The sequence below is a fragment of the Asterias rubens genome, chromosome 16 (assembly GCF_902459465.1).
Source record: "Asterias rubens chromosome 16, eAstRub1.3, whole genome shotgun sequence".
NCBI classification, from domain to species: Eukaryota; Metazoa; Echinodermata; class Asteroidea; order Forcipulatida; family Asteriidae; genus Asterias; species Asterias rubens.
The window spans coordinates 11,039,755-11,064,658 of NC_047077.1; the positions used below are offsets into that span (position 1 = coordinate 11,039,755).

Below are 24,904 nucleotides of genomic sequence, written 5' to 3' on the forward strand. Positions count from 1 at the left end.
TTGCACAGGTAGTGCCCGGTGCCGTCACGTCTCCACAACGGGGTTGAGATCGCGCCACAGTTCACGCATTCTCTACCGACTAGGAACGAAACAACAAGAAAGAATACATAAAAACAAAAGGAAAAGGGAAATCAGTTTATTAGGATTAATGCAATTATATCATTTAGCCAGCAAAAGGGACTACAGATTTATTAATAAATAAGAATAATTAGAAATCATCATTTCTGTAAGAGAAACTTGGCGGGTTTCGAAACCTTCATGTAACAGATGGAAATGTTTTTGTTTTTCTGATCATTGGGTGCAATATTTGGGTGCCAGTTTGGTCAAACTTAACATGTACCAGAAGCAAAAAATGCATCTGTAATAATAATCCAGTAGCCAAGTTTTTAAATCATCAATCTTAACAACAACATTTTCATCTTAAATTTAACAAATTAACCCTTCTTAAATTTAAGATGAAAAATGTTGTTGTTGTGGTTGTGGCTTGGACATTCTGGCTGCAACATTTGGGGCTTAACACTTCCGAGACGCACAAGTGCCGCTGTAAAGTTACGATTCCATTGAGCAGCTCTCTAAACCCCAAATCTTCCCCTTTTCTTAAAATGTAACAGAAAACAAACATTTTTGGGGTTGAACAAAGAATTGACTAGAGTGGGATTCGAACCAACGCCCTCCGAATTAACGTGCCGGCGCTCTACCAACTGAGCTATCTAGCCCTATATTGGCGGTGTCCCTATTTTGTCAATATCTTTGTTCGGGGGTGCCGAAAACAAAACAAAACAAAAAAAATGTGTACAGTTACTTACTTCCAAAGTCTTGGGTCCACATATCATTGTCTGTAGAAGAGGGGGAAATAAAACAAAATATTAGAACATTATTAGCTCTATTACTATTTAACACAAGGACTTGGAAATCGGAAATGCGTTTTAGGACACGTTGATAATTCAAGGCATTTTTGTGTGGGTCATAGTATTATGTAGTGTACTCTTAGAGACTCTTTACAAACACATTCGTTTCATAACTTATTCAATTGTTTGCCTTTTTGCTAAAAAATCATTTATATATTACCTCTTTAAATGTTTTAGCTATAAATGTAAATTATTGTGAGTTCTGAATTGCACACGCTTTTTATAGCATAAAGGGTTAAAAACAAGGCAACGCTCCCTTTGTAATTATGATCAGGGTAACCTATGATAAAGAGAGGACATTGACATCACATTGGAAGGGTGTTCTATACAACTAAAGGCAGTGGACACTATTGGTAATTACTCAAAATAATTATTAGCATACAACCTTACTTTGTAACAAGTAATGGGGAGAGGATGACGGTATAAAACATTGTGAGAAACGGCTCCCTCTGAAGTGCCATAGTTTTCGAGAAAGAAGTTATTTTCCACGAATTTGATTTCGAGACCTCAGATTTAGAACTTGAGGTCTCGAAATCAACCATAACGCACACAACTTCGTGTGACAAGGGTGTTTTTTCTTTCATTATTATCTCGCAAGTTCGATGACCGATTGAGCTCAAATTTTCACAGGTTTGTTATTTTATGCATATGTTGAGATACACCAACTGTGAAGGCTAGTCGTTGACAATTACCAATAGTGTCCACTGCCTTTAAGCATTATGAGCAGGATAAAACCGTCAGGTTTGGTTCAAATCGTTGGTCAATCCTTTTTAAGAAGCTAAGTTCACTGTTCCATTGAAAGGCGTACAACCAACATCCATTTTCAAACAACAACACAAACAAGCTTCCCTTAAAAGAAAATCACATCTGTGAAATAGTTTTAAGAGAATCTATATAGACAACTTGAAACAACATAGGCCTAGATTGACAGCCTATGAACGCAAGAAGAGAAAAACGGTGCAGCGCACCAAATACCAGACATCTGTGTTAATTTGAATGACGTGTAAAAAACAAACAAGATCCACCCATCTCAAGAAATGCCACCAGACGACTGCTTCTTACTTTGCTCTTTAAAACTTACATCCAACTCCATCCAACACCAAGACAAAGAAACAAACATCGCACACAAAAAACCTGAACCAACCACGGGAATAAAGTAGCAGTAACACAAACAAGTTGCAATGGGTTTATAAAATGTGCTGGAGTGTTATGACAGATGTCCGGAGACAAAACTCGGATGCAGCGTCTTGGCAGGTCTCGGTGTACCGTCAAGAATGCTCTCTTTCCGGTATGAGGTAAACGAAGTAGGGAGGTCAGAACCTCGGGCTATTATTGAAAAGGGACGAGAAAAAAAGAAGAAACTAAATGGAGGGATGGATGTTTGGAGAGAGCTCATTGTGAAAAAGTATCCATGGGGTTTGATTTAAATAAGCCGTATAATGAGACTATATAGTATTAGAGCCGTCTGCAACCTTTCATTCATTGCTGCAATTGTGTGATTTGGCATGAAGCAGAAGTTACTTGAAATATTTCTATGCTGAGCAAAATTGAGTGGGACACCCGATACAGAAGCAATGTACAATTTATGTAATTTTTGACGGTAACTTTTCTGCTCAGCAAGTTTTTTGCGGAACTTCTGGACACGCATTGCTACCATCATATCACACAAAAGAACTGGGGCAAAATTCTTAAAGTCTGTAGATACAAATTAACTCTTTCCGTATTCTTTAGTTACTAACGGATGCTAATCTCGTACATAGCGAACTACATAACAAGACCTATATATAGGTCGCCTCGATGCAGTTTCTTGCTCACAAAGTACATGTACAAATAAAATGCGTTGAGAAAAAAAGTTTGCTACATAAATTTGGAAGTCAATTCTTATCTAAGTTAGATGTTGTGACAAGCGCAGTACACTTAACATGTAGGTCTTTAGACGCATAGATCACAATCATTTCAAGGCGTGACTCGACATAATTCCAAACCGTGGCTCTTTCGATCCATACGTCACAATTACCGCCTCATGACCGATGTGTTCTTTTGTTACCGCTTTGTTAATTCGCTCAACACATCCCCTATAAGGTGGTGATACGTCATGGTGTGGCATTTTAGTGGTGAGCTGACTGCATGTTAATGACATAATAAGGGTTGAATTTCGTTCGGCTGCATAAAGCACTTTCATCATTGTCTCTCCAGTTTGGAGTGCAAATTTGATAGGGCTTCCGAACAAAATATAAACCGATCAAAGACAATGACCAAAATACTCAAAATGGAAGACTTCATGAGCACCGAAATGTCTCAAAGATGAGGAGAGCCTATTCAGTCATTTCATTACAATAAAGCTAGGTTAGTTTTATTCGTGTAAAGATAGCAGGGTATTTGTTTGCGACGATCAGCCAGCCAAATGAAGTGGTGCTGCACAGGCGAGGCGTTCAGTATTCAGGCCAGATACTTCACGGAGGCAACGAAGGCGATTGCCTCCATGACCACTGGTGGTCATTGCCTTGGTGCCCTCGAAATGCTCCAGAAGAAATTTACAATTTCCTTAAAAAATTAAAGGGTGCCCTTTAACAAAGAGAAAACGCCTTTGTGCCCTTAGCTTGGCCTTTAACAAAGAATCATACTCGCCCGAGTATTTGTTTAATATGATAGTTTGATGCGAAATTATTAGAGATAATATCAGGATTGGTAGAGCTAACAAAATAGTCACAGACAGTGTTCATGTTTTTCTGTGATCACAAAAAAATACATTCCGTAATTAACCTGTGAAACTGTGAAAACCGTTGTGTGAATCAATAGACAATGGTGAAATAATCTGCAAAATTGTCACCATGAAACACGCGCTGCTTCTTCGGACAGGGTCTTTTGTGGTAAAGTAAGATGTAACCACCTCCATGGATGTACCGGTGTACCGCGGGTAGGAATCATGGAACGGGCGAGTCTAGGCTTTAAAAACATTTCAACCATAACTATAAAGACAGACAATAACAATATTGATAACATCATTTGACAAATTAAGGTATCGTTTGTGTTTGCTTTTAAGCGAAAAATTGTGTTATCTTTAAATAAAACTGCTGTCATTTTCCGTTCTATAAATTCTGCTACTGCGAGACAATTACTTTCAACGCATGAATCCCCACAGCTGGTCGAGATCTGATAAAACCTGGCCAAGTCCACAGTCAGGATTTGACTTATATAAAAACCCAGCCATTTTAGAGGTCAAACATGCAGAAATAAAAAAATAGCGTAAAATGTGGAAATTATTTCCCAACGTAAATGACGTGATGGCGAAGACATGTGGATAATTCCCAGCGCGAACGACGGGGAGGGAAAAGATAAGATTATCTTGAAAAGTGACATTTTCGTTCAGAAAAGCAGGACTTTAGAACCAAGAACAAAGATTGTTTGCACTGATAAATAAAAACAATAAAATTTAGGAATTTTCCATCCGAACACAAAACAAAATGTGGCAATAACTATCTTGTAAAATAACCACTATAACAAAAAAAAACTAGATTTTAAGGAAAATCCGTTAAAATATTTGTTTTACAAATTTTATCCGAAAAAGCTGACTTGTCTTTAAAAAAAAATGGTAATGAAATTTTGTATCTTTTCTGTGCTTCAGCTTGTTCTAAACTCATTTACTAAATACGATTTATCTATTTATTTTTCAAGAATGGAAATTGCAAATATGATTGCGTGGAAGGCTAGTCGCAATTAAAAAGTTAGTTTCTGATTTAAAAAAATATATATATCATTTCACAACCGCTCTTGTCTTGTTTACCTTAGTAGTACCTACCGGTAGGTTCAAGCACACGGTTCAAGTACACTGTGTTTTTTTTATACGATTTGTGTGGCTGCTGAGCGTGGTTGGGATGGGAAGCGTACAGCAGCTCACACACCAGGGATGGGAACAGCTCCATGTGCTTTTTAAAAAAAAGTGGCCAACCGGCGCTCCTTCGTTAGCGCAGTTGAAAAGCGCCTCATTAACAAGATCTTAATAAATTACTGTATAAACACAGTTGAGTCCAATTGGTACAGTCAACAATTCCCGAGAGCCCTCGCTCCTCCTCAAACAGGAAAGGCCCTCAAGTGGCCAATGAATAGCCATCGTTGTCAATTGGTGTTAACTGTTTGGAGAACAATGTGATTATAGCCGACTTCAAGGGCGTGTAAATTGTTATAAATTACCGGTAATTAGAGGGTCCTCAAGCGTGCGGATTTGTTTTCATTGTTGTTGGGTAAACTAGGGGTTCTTTTAATGATGTTTTAAAACAGTCGGGAGTTGGAACATAATTTCCCATAAGTACTTTTTTTCTGGAGAATCCGCATGAAATTAATTAATTTGTGTACATATGTTTCATTTTTAATTCAAGTTCCATTTGCCCCAAACGACACTAAATGACACTCTTGGTGAGAGGCTGCAAGAAAAAACACATTGTGACTTAAATATTGAGTCTTAGAGCCATTGGACCCTTTCGGTAAACAGTGTTGTCCAAGGCCCACACTTTGTGTACCACAACTTCTATATCAAATAACAAACCTGTGAAAATTTAGGCTCAATCGGTCATCGGAGTCGAGAGAAAACAACGGAAAAACCCACCCTTGTTTCCGCGCGTTTCGCCGTGTCATGACATGTGTTTAAAATAAATCCGTAATTCTCGTTAACGAGAATTTATATTGTTTTGCTGTTTTCTCAAAAAGTAAAGCATTTCATGGAATAATATTTCAAGAGAAGTCTTTCACCATTGCCTTCTGTAAACCCTGTAAGTTAATTGTAAATCTGTGAACTTTTTTTTTTTTTCTGAACCGAAAGGGTCCAATGGCTTTAGAGACACTGGACACTATTCATAATTTTTAAAGACCAGTCTTTTCACTGTGTGTATCTCAACATATGCATAAAATAACAAACTTGTGAAAATTTGAGCTCGATTGGTCGTCGGAGTTGCGAGATAACTATGAAAGAAAAAACACCCTTGTCACACGAAGTTGTGTGCTTTCAGATGCTTGATTTCGAGACCTCAACCAAGACATCTAAAATTGGAATGTTTCAAGTCAGCTTAAATTTAATGATTATCCAGTCAAACTCTGGTTTCCTTTCGGTTCACTTCTCAACGGTTTTATTTATCACGACACAAGTTTTCTTTCTTTCCTAATAATACTCTTCAAACAACATCGTCCTCTATTGAAATGGTGCCAGAGTCCACGTTGTCTATGGTTTTGTCTTCGAGGTTAAAGGGAAACGGATTTCTTTATTTTGAAGTGTTCAGTACTTTTCAAGTGTTCAGTACTTTTTTTTTTTTCAATATATACATTGAAACCTTTCTTGAACTCCGAACGATGTTTTCGGTGTTGGTGGCGTGTGTTTGCGAGATAAGGTTTTGTCCTTTATTTCTTTTCTCTTTTTCTTTTTTCTTTTCTTTGGGGGGTCGACATGGAGACCATTGTGCAAGCCTCTATATAGAATAACGTGTGTTTAAAGCACTGGAAACCTTAAGCCGTTACCAACGCGACACCAAAGGGTGTTGTACTTTTGCAGTATCACACTAAAAGTTCATCAGCCTATAGGCATGGTTGCATCTTCATGTATTATGAAACAAAACTAATCTAGGAAATGTAACCTTGTTATTTCCTTCTATTAAACTGAGATTATTCCGTTTTGGGAGATAACTTATCGAGAAAATGCTGAATCTTTGAGTTTTTTAGGACATGTACTGTCGTGCTAATGACCTATCGGCTGTAGTGTCAGTCTGAACGTACTGTAATCGCTTTAAGAAAAATCAAACAAAACTATATATTGGCCTGACGTCTCGACCCTTGCAGGGTCTTTCTCGAACGCTAAAACATACATGAACAGAAAGAAAAGTTTAACATAAGTATGTGGAAACACAAGAAGAGAAAACGATGCAGAAAGCGCACAGAGAAAAAAAAATGGAAGGAATATACATGGTTTGACCGCAAGAAGTTGGAAACACAACGAACAAAATCACCGGGAAGAGAGAGATGAATGGGGCAGGCTAAACTGGAGAATATAGTGAGGATAGAAGGAGAAGGCAAAGACAAAGATGAAAGCTATACAGACAAATTGAAACAAATGGGTTTGTTTTCTTATTTTGATGTGGGAAACATTGTTCTCCAAGCTTGTTCCAAATCCGAGAAGAAAATAAAATCAAACGGACACGTCGTAACCTTCGAAATTTGATCGTTAAACATTTTTGCTGGAAACTGTAAAACAAAATTTGTGTATGACCTATACGTGTACATGGTTTTAACAGACTCGTTTTTCATGAAAGTTCGAGTGAGTGTTTTCTCTTACAATAACGAATGCCGATGTATATTAAACGAATCAATGCCACCATCACTTAATTTATATGTTGAGGTACGGCCTAAGTTTCCTTCCTCCATGGCCTAAGTACCGTTTTCAACATGTGAAAAAGAACTGTAAAAGTAAGCTTACATCAGATGCATTACCGACTCCGTTTGAACAAACCACGCCCTGTCCACGCTTGTTCCCCCTAATCTAGCTATATCGCAATAAGTAATTAAATTCGACATTCATCAAACAAGCCACACAAAAATCACAGTGATTTAATTAACAATACTATCTCTATACAGTCAATGAGGCCATCGCAGCAATCGCACTCGCACCACAAAATACACCACAACGGGGCCCGTGTATCAATATAGTGACATTTCAACTGTTTTATCAAAAAAATTTACATACACTTTATCTGTGCATTATCTGGGCAAGTTTGCCTTAACATAAGGACATGGATATGTTTTGTTCCGAGTTCACCGACTACATGACTCTTATCGAAAAGTCTGAGATAAAAACCCCAAAAGGGACTCTCTAGGTTAGGCCCTCTCGTAGATACGTGTTACCCCTCGAGAGTTGTACTACGTCAACCACCCATCCCGTGCCCCCCCCCCCCCCCCCCCCCGCCGCAAGTGAGAAAAATGATGTCTTGGTGACGGTATAAACAAGAATATATTGTGGACATTGTTGTGCCGTGTGTTTGTAAAAAGCACTGAAAACTAACTTGATAACGAGAAATGGAGAGCTGGTGATATAATATAAAACAATGTGAGAAACGGCTCCCTCTGAAGTAACATATAGTTTTTTAGAAAAAGTACTTTCTCGCTGAAATGTTAAAAGAATTCAGGCCTGAAGCCTTATGTTAATATAATAGGCATCTGAAATCACACAACGTTTTGCAACAAGGGTGTTGTTCTCTTTGCTTTTTCTCGTGTAACTTCGAAGACCTAATGAGTCCAAATGTTATTTTATGCAAATGTTGGGATAGGTCGATACCAAGTGAGAATACTGACGTTTGACAATTACCAAAGGTGTCCAGTGCATTAAACAATATTACCGAGTTTGCTTAAAGTGCAACATGCTTAGTTTTTCCCTTTTCCTTTGATTTTCCTTAACTTTTGGAGAAATTGAAACAAAAACTATCAATACGGGAAATGCCACTTAATTTGGAGTTCATAAGCGAAAGTGAAAGGACGATATGGATATTTAATTGTGATTTGTATTTTATTTTTTTTTATTTTTTATAAATGAACATGGGATTATGTTTGGTTGAGGCGTGGGCTTCATCTTTCAATTTCAAAGAGAGGAATAAGAAAATAAACATCAAGAAATGAAAACATATAAACAAAGAGAGTTTAATTTAAACTTGATGAGTAATCTGGTCAAATAATCATAACGAAATGTAATACAAAGATTCTTTGCAGAAAGTCAAACCGAAAATTGCGAAAGAATCACTTCAGAATACCAAAATACAAAAAAGGGGGGAAACTTGGTGTATCACTTAAAGGAACATGTTGCCTTGGATCGGTCGAGTTGGTCTTTAAAAAGCGTTTGTAACCGTTTGTTATAAAAAGCATATGATTGGAAAGATATTTTTTAAGTAGAATATAATGATCCACACAAGTAACACTCGAAATTGCGTGGTTTTCCTTTTACCTCGTCGACTAACACGGTCCGCCATTTATGGGAGTCAAATTTTTGACTCCCATATATGGCCGACCGTTTTAGTTCGCAAAGTAAAAGCAAAACCACGCAATTTCGAGGCAAACTTGTGTGGATCAATTGTATTCTACTTTTAAAACATCTTTCCAACCATATGCATTTTATAACAAACGGTTACAAACGCTTTTCAAAGACCAACTCGACCGATCCAAGGCAACGTGTTCCTTTAAGAGAATACCCCAAAAGGAAATTGGCGACCACAGAAGGCGTGTTCCGGACTGGAGCAGGAGTTCGCTCAATCCTGTGATCGTGTCTGAATCCGGGTGTTCCGACAAAGCGAGGACATCCTCCCCAAAGACTTCACAGAGGAAATGCTTCAATTAATGAAAATGCCTACTACAAGCACTGGTGCCCTTGAAATGCTCCAATCGAAATCGTTTACACTAATTCCTCATAGGGTTACCTTTTACCCGGAAGAACATGCCTTGGTGCCCTTGCCCTTTCAAAAATGAAGCTTACATGCCTGTTCCTCGCTTCTCCTTTGTACATACAAAACCAAAGGGGACAATAAGAAAAGTAGATGTCCAAACGAGGTCGACAAGTGTAGGGTGTAGGCCTATAACAACAGTGGTCGTAAATGATAGACCTTTTTATGAGTTTCCGTGCAGTCAAAATGAATAATAATCGTGCACTTACAAATTGATTTTCACTCTCTCCATTATTTACTGTAAATTAATTACAATCACTTCAAACCCAGAAAACAATGCAAAACGGTATTTGAAAGCCTCTGGCCAACCTCAGACCTTGGTCCATGTGTGGTCCCGCATCATAAGACCATCACGGAGTCTCAGCACCGGGGAACAAGGTTGACTGACAACGTCACTCATTGCCTGCAACATCCGGGTAACATCAAGATGGCGACCGCGCACGCTCACTTTTTTTTTCTAGAATACAGGGGACCCTCACACTGAACAGAGTAGTGAGTTCCTCGTTTGTGATTAAAGAACTCATTACAAACACCAATCACGTCACCCATGTTTTTATTTTGTTAATGGTTCCAAACTGAATTCCAATATAACAGTCCTTTCTCTCAGGAGACCAAACCTCGTGATACAAGTATATGTAAGTTCTTCAACCAAAGCCCTCTTGGAAGATTCTTCCAAAGCGATCGATTTCTTGATTTCCTTGTTTTTCTGTTCATTCAATAATTCAGCTGAAGTACTTTACTATTAAACAGAAATGTAAAACGTTTTGGTTGGGTGGGTGCTTGAGAGTGTTGCCATTTTTAACGAACGCTTTCAGAAATTTGTTGTTTGTTGTTTTTTTTCGGCTCGTACACTCTATCCACGAATTCATACTCTAAATTTGAAGCGACTAATATGCGGGTTTCTCCACGTCGTAATAAAAGCAACAGACTAGTTCATGTTTTCATTCATCCATGGTTCACTGTGTACAGAGTTTCTCTACCGATAATCCTCAATTCGATTCGCTAAGTTACGCAGCGTGATGACGTACTGCCCACATGACCAGCAATATGGTTTCACTCAATTCGGAGACAACTTCTCTTCAATGTCAATGTATCTGAAGTGAAAAACAACACCCAGTCTGTGTTCGGACAAACTCTCTCTCCATCCAAAGTGACAGTTGCCATAAAGTGTCTGTCTCTCCCGGCTGGCCATGTTGAAGGCCTCCGTTTGTTCCCAGTCTCCGTGGCGGGCGCCTCCCTGCGGTCGCCCGGCGGTTCCACGGTGCCACGCCACGGTGAAAATATCATCAGTTGCCTGGATCAATCACAGCTCTCCCACTACCCCCTGATAGACAACCAACCCAAGCCAGGGCTGTAAATTAAAACACACTACGCCACTTTCAGCACTAACCACGCGTGCCAAATCATCTTGCAATTAGTCCTTGATTACTAATGGTTTACGAGTGAAACAGAGAGAGAGAAGAAAGATCGCGAAAAGAGACTTTGCAAGTGGCCTAAGCGAGGAATATCCGGACTGTTTATATAACCCTAAAAAGAGAATGATCTAATGCCGGGTTCCAAGCGAAGATAACCCCCGGGCATTCAGAGAGCTTTCCACCCACAAGAATGTCACGGCATGTTTACTTTCAACGCGTGGTTGCGTTTCGTAACAGGAGGTACTAATTTTCATGGGTGGATTGTAACTTTATACTTTTTTATTTGGTCAGAGAGAGTTGCTCAAGAGAGAGCCCAGCCGGTGAGCCCCTGTCCGTAGGTGGAGTGACAGTAGTGTCAGTTTAACACCCTGGAACTGCTAGCCTGATTACTTGTGACTAGAGCACAACACCAAGATAGAAGGAAATTTGATTAAGCTTATCTTAACGAGAGGGTTAGATAACATACTGTACCCAATTGTGCTAATCACAACAGATTAAAATGGGATGCCATTATACGCAATGGACACTTCATTCCAACAAAATCGAATAATAATTGGCACATTCTAAGGACCATGTAGCAGCTAACGGACCTATCATAAAATGACCGAAAATCAAAATTTGTAAACTTCCTGTTTCGTCATTTTTGAGAAAATATAATTAGCTGTTGCAAACTGATTACCGACCAAAAGGACTTGTGGTATACGTGCAAAAAAAATATTTAATGGTCTGACTTTTCGACCGTAGCAGACCTTTCTTTTACCATCTTTTACCCTTCGAGAAAGACTGGGTAGAAACGTCAGGCCAAATAACGTGGGTTTTTTTTACATTCGGCATTTTTTTTTCACGGCCACAGCAGAGTCAATAATATTATACAGAAACACTACACAGAGAATAATTACAGTCGTATATAAAATTTAAAAAAATTATAATTTCAGTTTCTGTTTAACCGGTTAATTAAACCATCACACAACCGAACACAGTGGATTTACAATTACACAACTTGTAAACTTGCAACAGATTTCGTAGATTATGATGATTAAAACAAATAACACTCGAAATTGTTTCAACACTAACAAGGAGAAGTCCAAAAACAGCAACAATGTTGAGAGATTTGAGGGCAATGTGCCAGCCACTTCAATGCCCTTGCTATGTTTTTTTAAAGCACGTTTATTGACAAAAATAGAGGATGTGGTTTGATTCGTTCTTCTTCCACATACACACACCGTTAATTTAAGGGTTTTGATACCTTTTGTAGATCAAATTGTTGACAATGACATGAATCCCTACTAACTGTGAATGAAGATGTATGTCATTTAATTTATCTGTAAAGGTTTCACCTTCATTAGCCGTCAATTTTTTTGGAAAAAAAAATAACAAATCAAAAAGCAATGTTTTCAGAAGAAACGGTCAAACGTAGTCTTTGAGAAAATGGTAATTTCTCACTGAAATTATTCAAAGACTTCAGGCAACTGAAAGCACACAAATCTGTGCAACAAGGGTATTTTGTCTTTCATTATTCTCTCGCAACTTCGGTGACTAGGTCCAAATTTTCACAGGTTTGTCATTTTATGCATCTATGTTGGGCTACATCAAGTGAGAATACTGGGCCCAATTTCATGGAACTGCTAAGCACAAACATTTGCTAAGCATGACATTTCTTCCTTGATAAAAACAAGATTACCATCAAAATGTCCCCGTGATTTTCAGGATAAGCAAGCAATAGCTAAATACCAGTAACAAGCAATATGCAACAAATGGAAATTTGGTTGGTAATCCTGTTTTTTCAGAAGAAATTTCATGCTAAGGAAATTTGTGTGCTTAGCAGCGCTATGAAATTAGCCCCTGGTCTTGGACAGTTTACCAAAGGTGTCCAGTGCCTTTAAGGATAGGCGAGAGCGCCTTCCACGGCCCGTCTTCAATGTCAAGTGTTGCCAAACAAATTACCATCTAATGGAACGATCATGAGATTCTCCAACAACATCTGTCAGTCAAGTCAGAGACGTTGTTTACAACATCCGCCATTATTCACTTCAGAACATTTGACAAGCTCAGAGGCAAAAGAGTCACCGTGCTCAAACCACAAACAATACGGACCGCATACCCGGAAAGTATAGTCTCGAAGACAAAACAAATTATTAGTAGGCGCAATCACTCAAAAATGAAAATTTGAACTTGTACTTGTAGAGTACAGTACACGATCGATGGGCAGTGGATTCCTTCATGTGTAAAATCAACACAGGTGTGATGCACAGCTACAGTAAAGAACATTATTGATCAATTAGTTGTTTTGGTGGTTGGGTTGTTTTGGGGGAAAACATTCTCCTGAGAGTTTGTTTTACATTTTACTTCCTGTTTTGGTCAGCAAAACTTGTACTTCAATAGCTGGTACAAGCGCTTAAAGGCAGTGGACACTATTGGTAATTACTCCAAATAATTATTAGCATAAAACTCTTCTTGGTGACAAGTAATGGGGAGAGGTTGTTGGTATAAAACATTGTGAGAAACAGCTCCCTCTGAAGTGCCACAGTTTTCGAGAAAGAAGTGGTTTTCAACGAATTTTATTTCGAGACCTCAAGTTTAGAATTTGAGGTCTCGAAATCAAGCATCTGAAAGCACACAACTTCGTGTGACAAGGGTGTTTTTTTCTTTCATTATTATCTCGCAATTGTGATGACCGATTGAGCTCAAATTTTCACAGGTTAGTTATTTTATGCATATGTTGAGATACACCAACTGTGAAGGCTATTCTTTGACAATTACCAATAGTGTTCACTGCCTTTAATAGTCCGAAACAAAGCTAAGCAAATTCACCTGCTTGGTAAAAATAATAGCAATGGCTTGACATGTTGTCTTTGAACTCGTGCCCATTTCCTTGTAACTGCTAAAATTTCGACGTCATTATTTTCGCAGCGACAGTTTCGCAGGAGTTGAACAGTTCAGCTGCTGTGAATATTAATATAATTTGTTGCGAATTTGTGACGTCATTCGTATCGTATTTTTGGGAAATAGTGTACTTTAGCTTTACGGTAAAAACCACACCGCAAGCTGGGGACCTTGGTTTCGAAAATGCCTTTGAGTTTATACAATTTTCTGACATGACAAAATGGCCGAGATAATGACACCAATCGGATGTGTCTGGTAACTGACATAAACTATTATTTATTTAATACAAGTGTCTGGCCGTAGTTCACTTAAAGAAAAGGACACACGTCTTAATTATTTGTAAATAATTACAGTACTCGCACGAACAATTTGCTTTCGGGAAAAGAACTTCGGCATTTGCACAGTCAATAATTATAACATCAATAAACAGATCTGATCTCAAAAACTTCAGTAAACATCAACAAGTTTGACTGAAAACAATTTTGGCACACGATTGTCTTTTTCCCCTATGCACGATCAGAAACACAAAAACCCAGTGACCTTTGACCTGAGTAAAGGTTGGCCTTTTAGGAGTTGGACATTGCAGTGTATACTGTAGAGTCCACCGGTGTGTCATTTATTTCAGTGTTGCACAATGGATTCCGCTACTTATAGGTCAACACTGAACGCTTAAACAAACACCTCGAGAAATTAATTTCTAATTTTTAATGACAACACGTCGACTCTGCTGAGAACGCTCTAGAAAACATATTAACCTTTTACTAATAGCCAAGCCGGAGTGACCTGATTTCGCAATAGAGAGAGAACTTCAAACGCAGAAAGAGATAAGACTAAACAATATTGTCTGACAATTCAACTTGTAACATGTCATATAAATTCAGGCATACAACTGAAACTTAAAAAAAAAAAAAGGAAAATCACAAAATGGCAATCATGAGAATATAATATAAAAAAAAGAAAAATTTAGCTGATCCTATGAAAAGTTGCATTCATTTAATTGTATAATGTAGCAGAGTGAGCCCCGGTGTCTTTGTTAATATTACTCATAATAATTGTTACCATAAAAACCTAAAACGAGCAATGGAGAGCTGTTGACAGTTTAAAACATTGTGAGAAACGGCTCCCCCTCTGAAGTTACGTAGTTTTCGAGAGAGAAAAAAGTAATTTATCACTGAACGAGGTTAAGCACCTTAGTTTTTTTCTTCCATCATAAAGATATATACAGTATATTTTGATATAATGTCAGTCAAGTGAGATGCATGTTGCGGTAGGATTGGCAGTGCCCGTAACGTCATCTCGAAGGAGTAGGGGTTAACCCCGGTGTTTCAGGTTGACATAGCAAGCACACTTGTTATCTTGTTATCCATGTTTCTCGAGGCTTGCTAGCAAGGATTAAAGGCAGTGGACACTATTGGTAATTACTTAAAATAATTTGTTTTTGTGCACAATGAATGCAAATAATGAGAAGCAAATGATGATTTTTGATTATTAGCAAAAGAAACATTTTGTTGAGAATTTTGCTCTGCAACATACACTGTAGGGAAATCGTTCACTGTTGAGAGTTTTTTAATACTTCAGCGGGAAATGTTTGGGAAATGTTTGAAAACATTCTTGCGATCACTTTAAACTTACATCACAGTTTCATAATTGTTACTGACATACTTTGACAGCACAGAGAGACGAAGCTATAGCTAAGGGTTCGTTGCACCCGCAGGCAAGGTTAGCGGACGGTGCCCCTTCACTCAAATGTTCTGTCTTTTGGGGGAAAAAAACATAAACATTTTTTGTAAGACATTTGCAAGGGTACCAAAGTGTCACTTTGCAAATCAAGGTGGATATTATCCTCGTACAAAGAATCAAAATAATTAAAGACAGAGACAAAAATGTAGCTTTGGCGCTACCCCAAAGGCGGCTTGGGGCAAATGACCGCCCCCCCCCCCCCCCCCCCCAATACAGTCGCGATGACATCGAATAAAAAAACTGTGAAAATTTGAACTCAAATGGCCGTTGAAATTAATTGGGAAATTGCGTGAAGTGAGAAACTACTTCTTTTGAGCTGTTTCTCACAATGTTGTATACTATCAACACAGCTCTCCATTGCTCTTTTCCAAGTAAGTTTTGCTAACAATTATTTTTTGAGAAACATTGATGTAATTTTGAGTAATATACCAATAATATCCAGTGCCTTAAAGCTCGTCGAAGAATCGTGGTGCTAAAGGGGGCGTTATGGTGCCCTGCATGCATGGAACCCCGGGATCCAGGGGTCAGAATTTGAACTCAGCAAACAATCACCCAGGGGTTAATTTAGAAAAAACAGGGGGTCGCGCCTGCCACCAAGGTTTTTAAGGATTATAAATGACTGTTACTCCCATCAGGAAATATTGACTCAAAATGTTTGTCACAAAAAAAATATGGGGCGTTGGTAAATAGAGTACACACAGAGCAAGTAAAATGGCTACATTTCTAAAGCGGTGTTGCTGTTGTGTTCACCCTGACTGATGATGGTTGCACATAATACAAAGTTAGGTGTATAATGCCGCTGGTAAATGCCGCTACCTTCTCGCTGTATTTACTCTTGATTCGGGATGAGATAATAAAAAGGTTTTAGGGATGTTAAGCCTGGACTTGAGCAAACTTTGAGGCCGATAAAAGAGGTTTTTATCAGGCAATTCGGCCATGGGAATGGGGGATTAAGCTGTAATGCTGTGTGTCTATAGTCATTAATCCTGGAGATGGATTAAATATGGTGATTAGAGGGGAGGACTTGGGGGTATAATCGCCCGAAACAATGGACTTTGCGTGAAGGATTTTACCAACTTTATAAATAGTCTTTAATTTTTAAAATTATTTTTTCAAAGGTGCAACGAAAAATTATCACGAGGTTTGCAGATACCTGAAAATCTTTGAAAAGCAAACAGTTACAAATTAATTGTTGATGATTCTTTTGTTTTGGAAAAATCCGGGAATGTCAAATTCTTTTAGCACACTTGTTGTTCCTATACTGAAGCAAAACAGTATAGTTTTGCTAATAGAATAGATATTCAAATTGATAGAAACATTTAAACTGTTAAATCTTATGAAATTGAGGGTACAATATATACTTCGGAATAATGGTTAAAAGGTACTCTTTTTTGCAGTATGCTATGTTGTGCAAATTTGTATAGTATAGCGGTATATCTCAATATAAGTGATTATTATTTATCAATACTATTCTTGATATACCTCAATTATCAGTGCTATTCTAATGGTATCTTCAGTAGCTCATTATATCTTCTTGTTTAGTGATAAAATCTACCGTACTCAAGTGTAGTTAATATACCATTTATAACTACATGATATCCCTATACGTATAAATCGTTATTAGCGTTACTCGCTCATGTTGAGATTATAATTATTTTGGAGTCTGGTGCCTTTTGATGTTTCAAGACATCAGTTACTTATTTCATTTATCTTAATATGTACCTCGTTGTGTGGTTGTTATTAGCAGGAGGGGCACTTGTGGGGCAATGATTCTGAGTAAGGGCTGCTGCCCCTGCCCCTGGTTTTACGCCATTACCGATTTGGGAGATCTTCAATTCAAATGCCATTTTATCATCTGATAAAACAAACTGATCAAAATCCTTTATTATTCCTAATAATTTAACTACGAAAATAGAATAAGCTGTTGGAAACTTCACTTACCAACCAAAAGTTCATTAATCAAAACATAGTTAATGACCTGACCCGCGATCTTTCTCCAATACTTTTTGTTTTATTACAATACCAAATACATGTTGGGTTTCAGTGTAAAGTTAAAGACAGTGGACACTATTGGTAATTGTCAAAGACCAGTCTCACCACTTGCTGTATCTCAACATATGCATAAAATAACAAACCTGTGAAAATTTGAGCTTGATTGGGCGTTGGAGTTGCGAGATAACTATGAAAGAAAAAACACGAAGTTGTGTGCTCAAAATCGTGGAAAATTACTTCTTTCTCGAAAACTACGTCACTTCAGAGGGAGCCGTTTTTCACGATGTTTTATACTATCAACCTCTCCCAATTACTCGTTATACCAAGTGAGGTTTTATGCTAATAATTATTTTGAGTAATAACTAATAGTGTCCACTGCCTTTAAATTGGAAAGCTTTAGGACGATTGGTTTCACAAAAACCCTCTTCACAAAATCATCTTCTGAATCAAAGTCCATTGTATAGTTTCCCTATACTGAACACCTTTAAACTGAAACTAAATTGTGCCTTTTGTGGACATTTTATGTATGCATGTAAACATGGATACTCTAGCACTGGGAACATTTTATTATACGTGTTGTAAAATAATCCCTCAACAAACTCTAGACATCATTCTTCCACCATGAAATGTGTCAGACATTTTTATTACAGACCTAAAAAAAGTATTAACATTATTTTACAGGATTTTTGTAGTCATAACTGAAACAGAATTCGAGGTTTTTTGTCTAGAAGATCATAAATCATTTTTTTCATAACACATCGATTTTTTCGCGGTATTGTAGTTATACGATCCTATAAGCTTAAATATAGTCCGTGGGATAATCATCAAAAAAGGGTCTAATGAGTTTTGTAGTCAACCCTCTGCAACTATACCTGAATTTTCCCCACAGATGTACTTATGGTAGTCCTGAATAACATGTCAAAGTCGTCAAGGGCAAAACTTGCACAGTAATGAGTAATTTTAATTAGAAAATAATTGTAGGAAACTATAGTCCCAGCTAATGTTCTATACCCTCCGCCCAGGTAGTTGTTATAAAGCAGGACAGTTCTTTTCAGAACTGAGAAGTCTCCCGAACATCCGATAAATCTACTCCGCGGTAGTAGAATAAAGAATGACAGTTCTCCAAGCACAAATTTTAACACAAGCAATGTATACAAAATTTAATGTTTACTGAAACAAAATGAAAAATTGTGTTCACGTTTCGACCATCTCCTATTATATACAGAGTCTTTACAGCTTGCACTTGTCGATATGTTCATGGAAGTATGGACATAAGTGAGTATCGTATAACAATTGAAAAGAAGAAAACAAAAGCTATTAAACCAAAAGTCGAAACGCAAGTTCCTTCACCATTCTTGCATTTCTATCATATAGGATGGCAACAGCTATAAACTCGTTTTTGTTGTGGACTAAATAAAAACGAAATAAACATGAAATATGAAAATCCAATATTCAAACACAAGGATGGCTAACTGTTGGTCTTTAATCAATCGATTTGGCGATCAAATGTAAACAGCAGAACATGTGGTTTCGTTTTAGACATCCAACTCATTGTATGTTCCCCTGCACGTGTAATATCGATCGAGGTTGCCCATTATCGCATCTCATAATCACAAATCGCGACCAATCACAGTTTTATTGTTTTGTATGAGATATATCATCAAAGGGAAGTATACATAGGCTAGACGTTACTGCTATTATTCAGTCTAGATCTTTGACCAAATTTCATATCATGTCATATCAATGATATGAAGAACCTAATCGTTTGGGTCTTTAAATTGTGATTTATCGGTCAATAACCAACTGAGTGCGCCAATAAGTGTCACTTATAAGTATGGCATAGTATTGTTTGTAATGATGCAAATCATGTATAGGTATCCAATCAAAGCACATGGATGAAATACTATTTGGAAGTCAATTAACAAAACATACCAGAAAAGGATAACGGCAGGTGTAAATAACAGCAACAAACAAACAGCATATAATATAGGCATAATAATCAAAATCGGATTGTGTATTCATATTTTAAGTCTTCCTGTGTGCGTGGACAATTCGCTCCGGATTTTCGGCCAAATCTCAAAAACGCGATCACATTTTTTTAAATTAAATGTTCCCTTGTTAGTTTTACTGAATGCCTATATCTAAAAATTAACATATCAAAACAATGGGTTTTAAACAAAACGAAGGCTTTAATAAGCCCATCGCAGTAGAGTACTTATATTCAGCCATAAACATGTGACCAAGCACCAAGTGGTTTAAAGTAATGTCAAAGCCTTCATTGTGTAAAGCCTGAAACAAGCAACTGAATGAATCGTCAAGTACTCTTAGCAAATAATACAGCAGTTATTTCCCTACTAAGTTAAGTTCGAGTACATTAAAGGGGCATTCCATCCGCCAAAAATAAACCAACTCTCGAGAACGCCAATATACACACAAAAATGTGCAGAGATGTGAGTATCGGTTAAACAACAAAGACTCTAACCCTATCCATTACCAAGCTGACTAATTCAACCCCAAAATAAACTGGTTATAGTTTCGGCTTTGACGAAACACGGATGGAAATTTACACATCCGAGCCCGAGCGACTCGGGTAAGCCCGTTACAAACATTCGCTCATTAGAGTAGGCTATATAATCAACGGGGAAATCCGTACAAAATGAAACTAGCACGGGACCAACAACATAACATTTTCCCTTAAAGGCAGTGGACACTATTGGTAAGTGTCAAAGACTAGCCTTCACAGTTGGTGTATCTCAACATAATATGCATAAAATACCAAACCTGTGAAAATTTGAGCTCAATCGGTCATCGAAGTTGCGAGATAACAATGAAAGAAAAATAACAATTGTCACACGAAGTTGCGTGTGCCTTTTAGATGGTTGGTTTCGAGACCTCAAGTTCTAAATCTGAGGTCTCACATCAAATTCGTGTAAAATTGCATCTTCCTCGAAAACTATGGCACTTCAGAGGGAGCCGTTTCTCATAATGTTTTATACCATCAACCTCTCCCCATTACTCGTCACCAAGAAAGGTTTTATGCCAATAATTATGTTGAGTAAAATACCAATAGTGTCCACTGCCTTCAACACTAACCATGGAGGCAATGCACTAGCAGCGGCCCGCTGCTGGCCGAATGCTAGTTAAAACAGCCGGGGACCAGTCAGAACTCTCTCAAAGTGGTCCGGATGGACATAGTTTGAAAATTATTTGTTGAAAAGCTGCGATATTTCATATTTCCAACAGGCTGTTGGCTATTGTGAAATGACAAACTATACTCGCTGGTCCTAATTGGCTGTTCACTAAAAAAAAAAAAAACGAGTTAAGGGCAAGCCCTGACGCAATGGCAAACCATGAGAAAAGAGGGAACCATGCACATTCAGTACATGGACTTAGTTATACGTGCAGTCCGGGTACTAAAACAGTCCGAGAACTATATCTTACATTACATGCAATTTGTTGTTTTCATGTTTTGGTTTAGAAAACTGTTGTTAGCAAATAATAATAACTTAGTTCTAAATGCACCCCTAACCTTCCCGAATAATTTCATCAATATGCAAGTTAAGGATTCTGTAACAACCTAACCACTCCCTCGTACACTTTCCTTGACTACATAATAACCATCTTGAACCACAGTCGACCTCTCCCTGTCTGTCTCTCTCTATTTCCAATCAATTAGGACACAGGTGTGTCTGCAATAACCCTGTGATATTGATAGCCATGTGAAAAGTCACAAACAATGCACTTCTTGGACAAGTTCCAATTGCTCTTTAGGAACAAATCAAAGTTTTTTGTTTCTCTCCAAAACAAGCCCTTGAAAAGGCAGTCCATTGAACCGCTAGCCAGCCAGGCTGGTTCACCGACCCCAAAGGCCATGTGGTCTGGATATCATCGTAAAGGTAAAACAAAATATTCAAACCAAAGGTTATGGACAATGGATAGCCACCGCAGGGCTGTAAAGTCCTCTGGACAATGGGCAGACTAACAAGAAAGTCATGTTGACCATCATGATCAGCATACTTGCATAGTAGATGGTCAAATTGAATGTGGGGGATTGACCACTTGGTCATGTAAACCATACGAAACGAGACGGACCATGGGCCTAATTTTATAGAGCAGAAAACAGGCCTAAATTTTCATCTTTAAAAAAGGGCAAGGCCATTTTAATTTTGCAGAGGGCACTTTCATTGAATAATCTTGTAAGTCAATAGGGAACCTTTGAAGGGGCACCAAAGCCAAGACCGTGTAAATTCCAGGTCAGAGAAAATATTGCCTAAACATTGTCGACAGTATCAGAAAAGCAAACAAGCAAGTTACCAGTCAAAGATACCCCACGTGAAATGGTATTTTACTTGGTAAAAGTCGTCTTCTGATAAGCATAATTTTGTTCTGCTTAGCTAGGTTTTTTTTCGGGCTAAACAGCTCTATACAATTCGACCAGATCTCACCTTCACTGCAGTTGTCTTCATGAGGTATCACAATTTGTATAACTTCTATTCTAGGCTACGACCAGCAGACGTTCGTGGACAATACAAGTTTGCTTAGCTAATCCAAGCCGGCTAAGTGCGAAGTGCCCAGCTTAGCGGCACTCCACCCTTTGAGTGTTGGTTACTACTATACAAGCACCGTGACTTCACGACATACCGCTAAGACCTTAATCCAACTGTTCAGTAACCAAGACATGTATTTAATTCTATTGTGTGTCTTTCTTAAAGGTCCTTGCTTCAAGCTGACTTCTTACTTAACGAGGTGAGGCCTGGGGAGGCGACCCAAAGAAACCGCCTTGTAAAAAGAAACGGGACTTAAAATGTGTGAAATGGCCATGTATTGCCGTCTTACGTTGACATAGTATTTAAGTTCCAAATCAATAACATTCTCTTTGAAAAAAAATCACAACAACAACAGTTTAAGAGCAGGTTAAACACGGTACGTTGTCATCAAACATTTTTAACATCCACAACCTTCGTTGTTATTACTTTTATTGCACTTTGAGCAAAGACGAAATGTTAGCTCGATAGAAGATGAGCCGAACAAGAAAGAGAAAGACACTGGACACTATTGGTAATTGTCAGAGACCAGTCTTCTCGCTCGGTGTTTCTCAATACATGCGTTAAACAACAAGTCTGTGAACATTTGAGCTCAATTGGTCCTCAAAGCTGCGAGATAAAATGAAAGAAAAAAACACCCTTGTCACACGAAGTTGTGTGCTTTCAGATGCTTGATTTCGGGACCTCAAAATCTAATTCTGAGGTCTCGAAATCAAATTCGTGGAAAATTCCTTCTTTCTCGAAAACTATGTCACTTCGGAGGGAGCCATTTCTCACAATGTTTTATACTATCAACCTCTCTCCATTACTTGTTACCAAGTAAGGTTTTATGCTAATAATGTTTTCGAGTAATTACCAATAGTATCCACTACCTTTAAGAGTTACTGGTTACCCTCAGTAGTTTGTAGAAAAAGCCAGGGTCTTATAGTCGAACCCTTTCGATATGGACTCATTAAAACAACCAAGCATAACATTACCAAGAACTGCATGTAGCGTGTAAAAACTTTCGAATCTCCCGGGCCGTGATTGGTCCGGATCCCAGGAACCTTGAGCCAAGTTCCGGGTCCGGTTTTAACCGGATTCTGGGTCATTTTTGTACTTCAATTCCGCGTTAGATTGACCCAGAAATGGGCCAGGTATTATGCAACGGACGTTTTTTAGAGTGTGTATTTGGACAAGATTTTACAAGGGTCCTTGGACACTACAAACATGGTTGTATTTTCACACTAGCAAGGGTCCCTTGCTAAACTGCACTCGTTTAAAATAAAAGGGGCTTATGAGTGAGGGTACATGACAACAGGAGAAATCTGCTGATTCGAAATTGAATGAAGTTTAATTTTTTGTTTTCCTCCACGGTTAAAATTAATGTCAGGTGTTTAAAAGACAGTGTTAAGAATTGCTGGGGAAAAAGTTGGCGGTTTTGATGATTTTTGAAGAATATTTATTTTATTAGTAACATCATAAATGTCTCCTTGGTCTGTGTTTATTTGTGTTTGTATGGAATTTTGATTTGAGCTTTGGGTAAATTGAGACTTTCTTCTTACCTGGACTGGGGCGTCTTGCGATCATGTTGGGGTGTAATGCCACGGAGCTATCGAAAGGAGCCGACCAGGAGGCGATCTCAGGGCTCACATAGTACGCACCAAGGCCATTATGGGCCGTGGCAGCATGCCGTGCCGTCAGGGGGCTCCCCGTCGAGGTGATCGGCGGGCTGGGTGGGAAGGCGAACCGCTGACCCACGGGTGGATGCGAGGTGGTCGTGGCGGCATACCCACCGTCTGTTTGTTGGCTCCACACGGCAGCTGCGGCGTGGCTGCCTCCCTGGATGGCTTGCTGAGGGGAACCAGCCGGGGCTGTGGCCTGGAGGTACTGGGAGTGTGCGTGAGGCATCGAGAGCACAGCTGGGCGGGTTGTAGGTACGTAGACCGGACTACCGGCTGAGTGCAAGAAAGCCGAGTTGTCGTAGGAGTGCTGTATGCCTCCTGCTGAGACACTCGGGAGGTTGGTCATCTGGGACTGATACATCATGGAGGTGTTGTAGTGTGAGTCCTGGTGGTGGTGATGATGAGGGTTAATAACAGTCTGGGGTTCGGGGATAGCTGGAGGAGGGTTCTCGCTCCTCAGGAGGTTCTGCTGAGGTTGGTTATTCGGTGAGGGCTGGCGATCGAGGTGACTGAAGAAAACCTCAACGTCTTCGCTGTGAAGGAGCTCAGATGGCTCTGCAAGGCAAGCTGAGGCGCCTCGGTACAAGTCAGCGTTGGAGGAGGCACTCGTCAAGAGGTTGTGGTTTGAGGGGATTTCGGGAGGGGTTGCTGATCCTGGTTGTTGAGAGGGAGGCGTGGGTGATGGGGTAGCGCAAGAGGCACCACTGACGGAGCTGTGACGATCGCCTCGCGATGAAGAGACAGATCCGGGACTCCGGTCAACCTCGTCCCCGCTCGATCGAGATTCACCCCCGGAACACTCGCTCTCTGTTTTCACTACTCCTAGGTATGGCTGCTCTACGAAGAGAGACTTGGTGCTAAGTGCTCCTTGATGGGGCCAGGAGGGGTCAGTTTGTTCCATGAACATCCATAAGGGGAACGATGCACACCCGTAGAATAAATGGTCTGGCTAAATGATCAGTGCTGAGGAGCTAGTGTGTAGCGTCCGAGTGCCTGCAAATCCAAAAAGGAAAAACAATAAACTTTTAGAATAAGATAACAGGCACGATACTTCATAGAGGCAACATGCAGAGGCAATTGCCTCCATACCCACTGGTCATTGCCTCATGGTGGCCTTTACCAAGGGAAACTGCCTAGGTGCCCTTTCCCCTTCAAAAACGAAGCATATACAGGCCTGAAACATACACCAGTGAAACCTCACTTTTCATACAAAGTTGTCGCTAAATCACACTCGTGCAAGTTTGAGTACATCACTATCTTTTTATAAGAGTATTAAAAGTCGTCGGGATTTTA

At 39.0% G+C, this 24,904-nt stretch overlaps 1 protein-coding gene across 1 annotated transcript; it reads right to left on the bottom strand.

Annotated features, from left to right (window-relative positions):
• Positions 1 to 798: 798 nt before the first annotated feature.
• On the bottom strand, positions 799 to 24,598 carry LOC117301112 (atrophin-1-like). The gene is made up of 2 exons (XM_033784999.1): positions 23,492 to 24,598; positions 799 to 836 (listed from the first exon to the last, which is right to left on the bottom strand). Exons 1-2 carry the CDS (start codon positions 24,516 to 24,518, stop codon positions 799 to 801), a joined length of 1,065 nt encoding a protein of 354 aa, XP_033640890.1. The 5' UTR covers positions 24,519 to 24,598.
• Between the last annotated feature and the right edge of the window lie 306 nt (positions 24,599 to 24,904).

Excerpts from the sequence above, each read along its gene's own strand:
- LOC117301112 (XM_033784999.1), bottom strand. The coding sequence starts at position 24,518 with ATGTTCATGGAACAAACTGACCCCTCCTGGCCCCATCAAGGAGCACTT. Across the intron at positions 837-23,491 it reads CGCAAGACGCCCCAGTCCAG|ACAATGATATGTGGACCCAA; the intron begins GTAAGAAGAAAG and ends CCTCTTCTACAG.